Source organism: Nycticebus coucang, chromosome 6 (assembly GCF_027406575.1).
Source record: "Nycticebus coucang isolate mNycCou1 chromosome 6, mNycCou1.pri, whole genome shotgun sequence".
NCBI classification, from domain to species: domain Eukaryota; kingdom Metazoa; phylum Chordata; class Mammalia; order Primates; family Lorisidae; genus Nycticebus; species Nycticebus coucang.
In genome coordinates, this window is record NC_069785.1 from 11673769 (window position 1) to 11685661 (window position 11893).

The following is an 11893-nucleotide window of genomic DNA, read 5'->3' on the forward strand; positions in this document are numbered from 1 at the left end:
TCTGAGCAAGAGTGAGACCCTGCCTCTAAAAACTAGATGTTGTGGCAGGTGTCTGTAGACTTAGCTACTTGGGAGGCTGAGGCAAGAGGATCACTTGAGCCCAAGAGTTTGAGGTTGCTGTGAGATATGACACCATGGCACTCTACCAAGTGTGACAAAGTGAGACTCTGTCTCAAAAAAAAAAAAAAAAAGCTTTCACCTTCCTTGGGGCATTCATTCCCATGTGGTCACTCAGTAGAGTGTACTGACAGCCTCAAAAGATGTATTTTGTTTTACTTGGCACACATTTAAACCCAAAAATTTCTTAATTTTTTATTTCAGATTAATATGAGAGTACATATGTTACATCTTTTTCATTTCTAAGGGGAAGTTCAAGTTGTTCAAGCCCTTCACCCAGGGGGTGTGCTGAACACTCTCACTTTATGCTCATAAGGTGAGATCCCACCAATCACCTTCCTCTCCCTTCCCCATTGCTAGACTACAATTGAGTTTTTCTTTCTTGTCAGCATGTAGTTGTTTACATATTGGTTTCATATTAGTATTCAGTGCATTGGATACTTGCTTTTCCATTCTTGTCATACTTTACTAAGAAAAATCTTAAAATCAACATTATTTTACCTAGAAAACTTTGGATGTAACTACTTTCTTAAACAGTTGAAAATGAAAATCAGAATATCTCAAGATGTTTCAGAAGGGAGTCCTGCTTTCTCTGCTTCTGTGTTACTAAAGCTTAAGGATGCAGAAGACGAATTTCAAAATTCAAGTTTTTCAAACACTATTAACTTCAAGTCATGTCAATATGTCAACATACATTGGTAGAACATTCCCATACATATGTTACTAGTTGTTTTTTACAACAAAAATAGGCTATAGCATTCTGAGTTTTTCATTATAACTGTCTTTAATAGTAGGATGAAAAGAACAGATTGAAAGGTCAAAAGCCTCAACTACAACAATTAGATGTGACATTACTGGAGTTTACTTGATGTTCCTTTGGTAGACAAAGGCTCTTTTTAACTTGATTTGTTTAAAAAAGTAGATGTCATCCTCTATGAGTGTATACTAAGTTAAAAATGACTGGGAATATTACCGATGGAACCTTGAAGGAAGATTGGCTGTGATGTCATAGACCCTTGAGGGAAACTTCTAAAAGTGAGATTTAGTTATTATGGAGACTAAACAAGAAAGATGCTTACTGAATAAGGTGGGATCCAACAAGAGTGCAGTGCAGAATGTAATAATTTATGAATTACTTTTTTCTGAGGGACCTCAGCAGAACAACACTTAATGAAGAGAGTAAAGGTTTAGTCACCTAGTAAATTTGTGATTCTTGATGATTAATTACTTGAAAATTAATACATTTGAAGTTAACCAGCCTTGGAAATGGAAGATAGTGATGAACCAGATCAGCCTATCTCTGCAGGGAGGCAAGAAATTCGAAAGAGAAGACGCCCCAGCCAGCCAATGGTCGACAAATCCCAGCAGACTGACCCGACAGACAAAAAGAAATCCATGGCCATACCACAATCATCTGGCCCCAAAGCTGCCCTCAGCATTGGCAATATTCCTGGAAGCAAAGGCAACTACTCTGCCAAAGAATATGAGTCTTTAAGAGTATCTTCTCAACTTCAGCAAACGTGGACAAAAAGAAAGCACGGACAGGAAATGGCTGATAAGTTTCAGCAGACAGACAATGGTCTAGAAGAGAAAAAAGAAGTCCCTTTAGTTGAAACATTGGTAGTTGAAGAAAAGCCAGCTGGTGTCGGGGAAGCAGCCACCGAATTGTCAGAGAGTATTCAGGAAGTAGACAGTTCACCACACAAACAGCCAGTTGAACTAAAAATCGACAGATCTCAGCAGACCAGTTGTACTGGAGACTGGACCATGATTAACATTGCCCCCAAAGAAAAAATGGACAAGGAACAGCAGACATACTTTAGTGAATCAGAAATAGTGTTTATTTGCAGGCCAGGTGTTTCTTTTACAACATCAAAGGAAGGTGCCCAGAAACGTAAATCTTCAGGAAAGATTTTTGTAAGTGACCATGCTCAATTTCAACTAGCAACATGTATTTGTGAAGAAACTGGGCAGGAAAAGATCAGTTTATCTTCTTTCCCACTGGAAACCAAAAAAGATTTTCCAGGACCTTTAGAACGTGAGCCGAGGCAAGAAGTAACTATACCTCTTGTAGAAGAGGGTTCTGTTGATAAAAAGAAAGCTTCTGCTGAAATAGAGCCTCTACCAACAGAAAAATTTGCCCCTGAAGTACAGACTTCACCTTCTGACAAGGCCACTGCAGAAGTAGAGCCCAGTCCTCCTGAGGAGATGCCTGTCCAAGTACAGACTCCAACTGAAGGAATTCCTGCTGAAGTTCAACCTCTACCCACAGTGGAGGCTTCTTTAGAAGAGCTTCCTAATGAACTAAAGCCCCAACCAGCTGAAGAGACTCCTTCAGAAGTACTTCCTGCTGAAGTTCAGCCACCACTAGCAGAAGAGGCTCCTGTTGAAGTACAGCCTCCTCCAACTGAGGAGGCCCTCTGCAAAGCCCCAGATGAAGGAGAGCGTACCACTGCTGAAGAGATCCTTGCTGAATTTCAGCCTCCATCATCTGAGGAGACCAAAGCAGAAGAGGACTCTGGTGATATCCATTTTCTAGCAGCTGCTGAGGCTTTAGAAGAAGCCCCTATTGAAGTTCACTTTCCAGTAATTAAGGAGGCCCCTGCAGGACTGGGCCCTGCTGAGGTTCAATCTCCACCAGCTGAGGAGGTTCCTACACAAGCGACCCTTCCTGAGGTTCAGCCTCCACCAGCTGAGGAGGCTCCTAAAAGAGTGGCCTCTGCTGGGGTTCAGTTTCCACCAGTTGAAGAGACTCCTACAAAAGTGGCCTCTGCTGATGTTCAGCATCCACCAGCTGAAGAAACTCCTTCAAAAGTGGCCTCTGCTGAGGTTCAGCGTCCACCAGCAAAGGAGACTCCTTCCAAAGTGACCTCTGCTGAGGTTCAGCCTCCACCAGCTAAGGAGACTCCTTCAAAAGTGGTCTCTGCTGAGGTACAGTCTCCACCACCGAAGGAGACTCCTTCAAAAGTGGTCTCTGCTGAGGTACAGTCTCCACCACCGAAGGAGACTCCTTCAAAAGTGGCCTCTGCTGAGGTTCAACATCCACCAGCTAAGGAGACTCCTTCAAAAGTGGTCTCTGCTGAGGTACAGTCTCCACCACCGAAGGAGACTCCTTCAAAAGTGGTCTCTGCTGAGGTACAGTCTCCACCACCGAAGGAGACTCCTTCAAAAGTGGTCTCTGCTGAGGTACAGTCTCCACCACCGAAGGAGACTCCTTCAAAAGTGGTCTCTGCTGAGGTACAGTCTCCACCACCGAAGGAGACTCCTTCAAAAGTGGTCTCTGCTGAGGTACAGTCTCCACCACCGAAGGAGACTCCTTCAAAAGTGGTCTCTGCTGAGGTACAGTCTCCACCACCGAAGGAGACTCCTTCAAAAGTGGTCTCTGCTGAGGTACAGTCTCCACCACCGAAGGAGACTCCTTCAAAAGTGGTCTCTGCTGAGGTACAGTCTCCACCACTGAAGGAGACTCCTTCAAAAGTGGCCTCTGCTGAGGTTCAACATCCACCAGCTAAGGAGACTCCTTCAAAAGTGGCCTCTGCTGAGGTTCAGCATCCACCAGCGAAAGAAACTCCTTCGAAAGTGGCCTCTGCTGAGATTCAACCTCCACCAGCTAAGGAGACTCTTAAAAAAGTGGCCTCTGCTGGGGTTCAGTTTCCACCAGTTGAGGAAACTCCTTCAAAAGTAGCCTCTGCTGAGGTTCAGCCTCCACCACCAAAGGAAACTCCTTCCAAAGTGGCCTGTGCTGAGGTTCAGCCTGCACCTGCTAAGGAGATTCCTTCAAAAGTGGTCTCTGCTGAGGTTCAGCCTCCCCCACCTAAGGAGACTCCTTCAAAAGTGGCCTCTGCTGAGATTCAGCCTCTACCAGCAAAGGAGACTCCTTCAAAAGTGACCTCTGCTGAGGTTCAGCCTCCCTCAGCTAAGGAGACTCCTTCAAAAGTGACCTCTGCTGAGGTTCAGCCTCCACCAGCTAAGGAGACTCCTTCAAAAGTGGCCTCTGCTGAGGTTCAGCCTCCACCAGCTGAGGAGACTCCTTCAAAAGTGACCTCTGCTAAGGTTCAGCCTGCACCTGCTAAGGAGACTCCTTCAAAAGTAGCATCTGCTGAGATTCAGCATCCACCAGCTGAGGAGACTCCTTCAAAAGAGGCCTCTGCTGAGGTTCAGCCTCCACCAGCTGAGGAGACTCTTTTGAAAGTGGCCTCTGCTGAGGTTCAGCCTCCACCAGCTAAGGAGACTCCTTCAAAACTGGCCTTTTCTGAGGTTCAGCCTCCACCAGCTGAGGAGTCTCCTAAAAAGGTGGCCTCTGCTGGGGTTCAGTTTCCACCAACTGAGGAGACTCCTTCAAAAGTGGCCTCTGCTGAGGGTCAGCCTCTACCAGTTGGGGAGACTCCTAAAAAAGTGGCCTCTGCTGGGGTTCAGTTTCCACCAGTTGAGGAGACTCCTTCAAAAGTGGCCTCTGCTGAGGTTCAGCCTGCCCCTGATAAGGAGACTCCTTCTAAAGTGACCTCCGCTGAGGTTCAGCCTCCACCAGCTAAGGAGACTCCTTCAAAAGTGGCCTCTGCTGAGGTTCAGCCTGCCCCTGCTAAAGAAACTCCTTCTAAAGTGGCCTCTGCTGAGGTTCAACCTCCACCAGCTGAGGAGACTCCTTCAAAAGTAGCCTCTGCTGAGGTTCAGCCTCCACCAGCTGAGGAGACTCCTTCAAAAGTGGCCTCTGCTGAGGTTCAACCTCCACCAGCTGAGGAGACTCCTTCAAAAGTAGCCTCTGCTGAGGTTCAGCCTCCCCCAGCTGAGGAGACTCCTTCAAAAGTGACCTCTGCTGAGGTTCAGCCTGCCCCTGCTAAAGAAACTCCTTCTAAAGCGGCCTCTGCTGAGGTTCAACCTCCACCAGCTGAGGAGATTCCTTCAAAAGTGGCCTCTGCTGAGGCTCAGCCTCCACCAGCTAAGGAGACTCCTTCAAAAGTGACCTCTGCTGAGGTTCAGCCTGCCCCTGCTAAAGAAACTCCTTCTAAAGTGGCCTCTGCTGAGGTTCAACCTCCACCAGCTGAGGAGACTCCTTCAAAAGTGGCCTCTGCTGAGGTTCAGCCTCCACCAGCTAAGGAGACTCCTTCAAAAGTGACCTCTGCTGAGGTTCAGCCTGCACCTGCTAAAGAAACTCCTTCTAAAGTGGCCTCTGCTGAGGTTCAACCTCCACCAGCTGAGGAGACTCCTTCAAAAGTAGCCTCTGCTGAGGTTCAGCCTCTACCAGCTAAGGAGACTCCTTCAAAAGTGGCCTCTGCTGAGGTTCATCCTGCACCTTCTAAGGAGACTCCTTCAAAAGTAACCTCTGCTGAGGTTCAGCCTCCACCATCTAAGGAGACTCCTTCAAAAGTGGCCTCTGCTGAGGTTCAGCCTCCACCAGATAAGGAGATTCCTTCAAAGGTGGCCTCTGCTGAGGTTCAGCCTCCACTAGCTAAGGAGACTCCTCCAAAAGTGGCCTCTGCTGAGGTTCAGCCTCCACCGGCTGAGGAGACTCCTTCAAAAGTGGCCTTTGTGGAGGTTCAGCCTCCACCGGCTGAGGAGACTCCTTCCAAAGTGGCCTCTGCTGAGGTTCAGCCTCCACCAGCTAAGGAGACTCCTTCAAAAGTGGCCTCTGCTAAGGTTCAGTCTCCACGAGCTGATGGGGTTCATACAGAAGAAGCCCCTCCTGAGGTTCAGTTTCCATCAGCTGAGAAGACTCCTAAAAGTGTGGTCTCCGTTGAAATTCAGTTTCCATCAGTTGAGGAAGAAGAGTATTTTCCTGAAGTTCAGTTTCCACCAGATGATGAGGCTCCTAGAGAAGAAGCCCCTACAGACGTTCAGTTTCCAGTAGCTGAGGAGGTTCCTACAGAAGAGGCCTCTCCTGAAGTTCAGTGTCCAGCAGGTGAGGAAGCTCCTACAGAAGAGGCCCCTCCAGAAGTTCAGTTTCCACCAGATGATGAGGCTCCTGTAGAAGAGGCCCCTGCTGATGTTCAGGTTCAACTGGCTGAGGAGGCCCATGTTGAAGAGACCCCAAAGGATCCTCCACTGGCTGATATCCTTCCTGTTGAAGACTTTCCTACACAAGAGAACTCTGCTGATGTTTCACCTCTGGTAGAGAATGTGTCTACTGAATTACAGTCACCCTAGGTAACAGGCATCCCAGCAAAATTAAGGTCAGTTAACTTGGAAGATGATACAAAAATTAAAGAGGTTTTAAAAATGGATCCTGTTCTCGAAGATTTGTCTAATACCAAAAATGGGCAGGATGCCATTCATATGGTATTAGAAGAGACCTCCTCCTGAACTGTAATCAGGTCCCACCTAAATAGCAATTAGAAGCTGGTGGTTCTGGAAGTATGTATTTCAGAAAAGGGTAGGTATCTGGAAGTAGCTTAAATAAGGCAAAAGAAAGGGGACCCCTTGACTTGGAGCGCAGGTTGGAAATTGAGCAATAAACACTGTAGCAGTTTAAAATTGTTTGTTATGTTCATTAAAATCTATAGCATGTAAAATATCTATTTTGAAATGAAATAAGTTTATGATTGAAATCATAACTTAAAATATAATTTCTATGGTAAAAAAAATCTATTGATAAGAACAAAGTTACAGCCATATTTTCCTTTCTTTGCCATCCTTTTATAATTAGTTTTTAGTGGAAAGATCCCATTTTTTTCTGCAGATCTGTCATCTACTTTAAATTCCTTGAGTTTTAGTCTCACATTTAAAGTATGCGGTATTCTCTTTCTCATTATAATTCATCATGTCTCTTATTCTCTTTCCACCCAATTCCTTCTGAGACAAGTATTACTTTCCTGGTTTCAGCCTAAGTAATTTTCCTTATCTTCCTCCGTATTTTACATTTTAGTGTACGTAGAGTTAAAATATTACCTTTGTAAAAATCTTCAATGAAATGAAAATAGTCATAGATGAAATGTTTTTAAGAAGGTGTGTAAATATGAAGAAAAATACACTTAGATGATCTTGAGGGCGCATTCCTGTTAGTTTTAATTTCATTTCAACTGAGAATATGATGAATCCTTTGGAAACTTGGTGTATGTTTTTTTACACTCTGAACTTGTGATGAAGAGAAACTTAGAACAAAATCAAATTACTGTAGGATTAGCCATTAAAGTTTTTAAACATCATAAAAACTTAATAATACTGTGAGGGTTCTAAGATATCTGTTATTGAAGAACATTTAGTTTTTATGGTTAAGACAACTTTTGGGAAAATATTTTGTCTAGCTACAAATTAGTTGTAGTGTGAAGTGTTGAGATGATTCTCTTAAAATTTTAAAACGTTGATCAGTGTATTTCTCAGTTTAGTGAAAACTCTAGGTTGATAATTCTAAACTTTGTTAAGCTTTGATGCCCTATAATTGTTGGGTTTTTGTTACATTTTTAGTTGCCTCAGTAACTAAGAATGTATATTTTAAAATAAGTGTTTGAGAATTTTATAAAACAATTGTAAGTACACTTTCTTGTCCTTCTTGTATGTGTCAGATTTGAGGTTGAAAACATGCTAGACTCTGTAGAATGAATGTTGCTCTTTTGAAATTTCTAAATCTTTTCAATTTTATGTTTTCTGAGATACTTAAATCCAGTTAAACTTGGTTTTCTAAATTAGAAAAGGTTTTTTTAATAATCATGGAATTTATCTACTGGCAACATTAGAAAACTTTCAATATTTAAAAGTTGGATGTTAACTGTTAACTTCTGTATAAAATTTGGTCAGCGTGTGTATACAAATGACAGACTGTATAAAAAGTAAGCAAGTATATTTGGAAAATTCTGGAGACAAAATTAAAAAGTGTTGTAAATGTTAAGTTACAGCAGCGGTAACTGAAAATTTAGTGCAGGAAACATTGATTTGAAGCTTTTAAGAGATGAGTATAAATAAAAAAAAAATCTGAATAAGTAAAACATAGGATAATCAGGAGAGATTTGATTTTTAAGATCAGGTATTGGGAAAGATTCAGGGTGAGCAGAAATATAAAGTGATAGTCTCTACCGAATATAGGAATGATACCAGGCTACTGATAATTAGAAATATATGACATATTAAAAAAAAACAGCTTTATTGAGGTATAACCTACATATAATAAATTGGAATTATGTAAATTGTACAGTTTGCTGAGTTTTGACATACTTTGCACCCGTGAAACAATCACCATGATGAACATAATGAACACCGTCATCACTCCCAAGTTCCCATTGTGACCATTTGTAACTTCTCTTTCTCTGTTCCTACCCCTCCGGCACATAAATAGGCCCCCAAGCAATCACTGATCTGTTTTCTGCTACTATAAAATACAATATTTTGCATTTTTTAGACTCTTATATAAATAGAATCCTATAGTGTATATTCTTCATTTTATTTTATTATTTTTTTTTTATGGTTAACTTTATTAAGTCATAAATACATAAATCATGTATACATGAATACAGGGTACAATGTGCTATTTTTATATACAATTTGGAATGCTTACATCAAACTGGTTAACATAGCCTTCACCTCACTTATTGTGTTAGGACATTTATACTCTACACTTAATAGATTTTATTTTATTATTTTGGTCTGTCTTCTCTATCGAGATGTGCTTATTTTGAGATTCATTTGTGTGGTTGTATGTAGCAATATTTTGCTCCTTTTTATTGCCAGGTCGTATGCCACTATCTAAATACTACACAACTTTTACAATTCAATCCCTCAGCCATTTGGATCATTTCAATTTTATTACCAATAAAGCTTCTATGAACATTTATGTATGAGTCTCTGCGTGGACACACACTTTCATTTTTCTTGAGAAAATGCCTAGCAATAGAATGGCTAGGTTATGTTTTAAAAAAAAATACCCAACTATTTCTCTAAGAGATGTATCACTTCATGTCCTGACCAACAGCTATTGAAGTTGAAATTGTTCCACATCCTTGACGACACTTGGTATGGTTGGTCTTTTTCATTTTAGCCACTCTAGTGGTAGTAGAGGGATATCTTCTTGTAATTTTAATTGTGTATTTCCCTAATGGCTAATGATTTAGGGTATCTTTTCATGTGATTATTATTTTTCATCTGCATATCTTTTTTTGTGAAACATAATTTTTCTTTCTTTGTCTATTTAAGAAATATTTGTCAAAATGAGGATCACTAAGATTTCCTCTTTTCTAAAAATTTCATTGTTTTGTATCTTAACTCTGAGATCTGTTGTCTGTAAATTTTTATGTGGGGTGAGGGAAGGTGTGAGATTTTTTTTTTTTTGTTAGACATATGGGTAGCCCCTTGTGCTGGCACTATTTGTTTAAATGATTATGTTGTCCTTATTAAACTGCCTTGGGGCTTTTCCTGAAAATTAATTGACCATATATTTGGGCATCTGTTTTGGTACTCTCTATTTTTTCCGATCGATGTAAATATTTATAACAATTCAACATTGTTCGGATAACAGTAGCTTTAAAATAACTCTTAAAACCAGGTCATATTAGTTTTCTGATAATTTTTCTTCTTTTCAAAAGGTGTTTAGCAGCTGGACAAAGTGGCTCACACCTGTAATTCTAGCACTCTGTGGGGCCAAGGTGGGAGTATCACTTGAGCTCAGGAGTTCAGGAGTTTGAGGCTGCTGTGAACTAGACTGAACCCACGGCCTCAGTCTGGGTGACAGAGTGAGACTTTGTCTCAAAAAACAACAACAAAAAAAGAAAGTCAAACTGACGAGGACTTTGGCAAAAATGACCCCTTGCAATCTGAGATGTAACTGGTTTTAGGAACTTAAAGTAAAAATAAAATTCAAAAAAATAAAAGTTGTTTAGCAATTCTAAGTCTTTTGCACTTCCGTGCAAATTTTTGAGTTAGTTAATTTCCATAGATATCCTTGCTGGGTTTCACTGAATCTAAAAGCCAACATTCAAATAAAAACAAATCTTCTCCTTGAATATATTTACGAACATTACTTCTCCATTTATTTAGGCTTTCTTTAATTCTTTTCAGATTATTTGTAGTTGTTGGTTTTATCAAATTTATCCCTAACTATTCTATATTTGATGCTATTTTTTCATTTACCTTCCGATATTTTATTATATAGAAATAGGACTGACTTTTTGTATTGACTTTGAATATGGATGTCATACTAACCTCATGTATTAGCACTGCAAGCTTTTTCTCTGTGGATTACTTGGAATTTTGCACAGTGACAACATGTCATCTGAAAATGCAGCTTTTATTTTTCCTTTTCTGTCTAAAAGCTTTCGACTGGTCTCTCTTGTTGCACTGGCTCGAATCTTTGACACGGGCGGTAAGAGAAAGCATCTGTGCCTTGTTCCTGATCTTCGGGAGAAAGCGTTTAGACCTTCACCACTAAGTGTGACGTTACCAATAGCTTTTCACAGACGCCCTTTACCTGGTTGAGGAAGTTTCCTTCTATCTCTAGTTAGCTGAGAGTTTTTTTCGTTAGACATGGATGTTCAATTTTGGCAAGTGCTTTTTATGATCATATGCTTTTCAGTTTTGGTCTGCTAATGTAGAGAATTTTGTTGTTTTTTCAAAGATATGAAACCAACCTTTCATATCCTGAATGATCACTACTTGGTCATAATGTACTAGTCTTTTAAAATATTTTTGAATTTAGTGTGCTAAAATTATACTAAGAAGTTTTACAACTAGTTTCACAGGGGATATACAGCTATATGGCTTACCCCCTGGATGAAGGGCTCAGCGACAACTTGAATTTTACCTTAGAAATGCAAACAATGTAACATAATCATTCGTACCCTCATATTAATCTAAAATAAAAAAGTTAATCCATATTCAATTCTTAGAACAGTACCTCGTATACAGTAAGCAACAGAGTTTGGCTCTGGCTCTCATTACCTGTACACGTCCTTTCTTGAGAAACTCCTTTTCTCGCTATGCCTGGCAACATTATTGTGATACGTTAGTGTCTCTTCTGTGTCATAGTTATTTGTATCCTGTACATTTTGCTGTTGTTAAGTTAGAAAACGCTGGGTCCTATTTAAATCTATTTCAGCAAGCAGTCACCCCGCTTAGCATTAGCATGCAGATCCTGCCCTACTTTGTGGGCTGTGGTTCCAATGAAAGTTTAATTTCCCAGAGCTCTGGTGTTACTATTTTGATATGCTTAATTTGTCCTGGAACTCCCACTGGTCCCTTCTAGTGTCACCTGAGCAGCAAAGGAGCTTTCCCCGGCCAGGCTGCCTGGAGCCTTTAGGTTGGGGTGGCGGTTTTATTCCCTCGAGGAAGAGGAGGTTTCCCTGACAGGCACTTGTATGGCAGGAGTCCCCTTTATGTGTCTTTTATGGAGGGGGGAGGAGGGGTCCTGGGCCCATGGAGACAAAGAGGCTTTGGAGCAAGGCAGTACTGTGGTGAGTGGGGAAGTGGGTGTGGCAGGGGGGACAGAGAAGGCTTCCTCTGACTCCTTATTCTCAGTGGAGCTCCTGACTGACCTCTCTTGCTGAGGCTGGTGCTTGCAGAGCTTGCCCGGTTTTGTCAGTAGGACCACTTTTCCACCCAGGGGAGAAAGGAGCCTACCTGAGCTGCCTTCTCTTGCTAGGCAGGAAGTCGGAAACCAGTGGGCCCAAGTCACCTTCTCCAGGTGGGTCAGGTGTGATGAGACGCCTGGCTGCTATGCTATTCCTCTCGTCTCGGGGTCTCTATCAAGTCTGCCTTCTTCTTTCTACCTTTCAAAGTTCTCCTTTGGTTTCCTCTTGTGTTATTTCCAGTGTTTATAGGTGCACTTAGTAGGGTAGAAAGGGAGAAACAAGTCTAGATA

At 41.5% G+C, this 11893-nt stretch overlaps 1 protein-coding gene across 1 annotated transcript; it reads left to right on the plus strand.

The window, feature by feature from the left end:
- Positions 1-1464: 1464 nt before the first annotated feature.
- On the plus strand, positions 1465-6414 carry FSCB (fibrous sheath CABYR binding protein). Its single transcript, XM_053595507.1, is given in 4 exon segments — positions 1465-2370; positions 2815-4410; positions 4630-5649; positions 6229-6414. Coding segments are annotated over 4 exon segments (3708 nt in total).
- The last annotated feature ends 5479 nt before the right edge of the window (positions 6415-11893 follow it).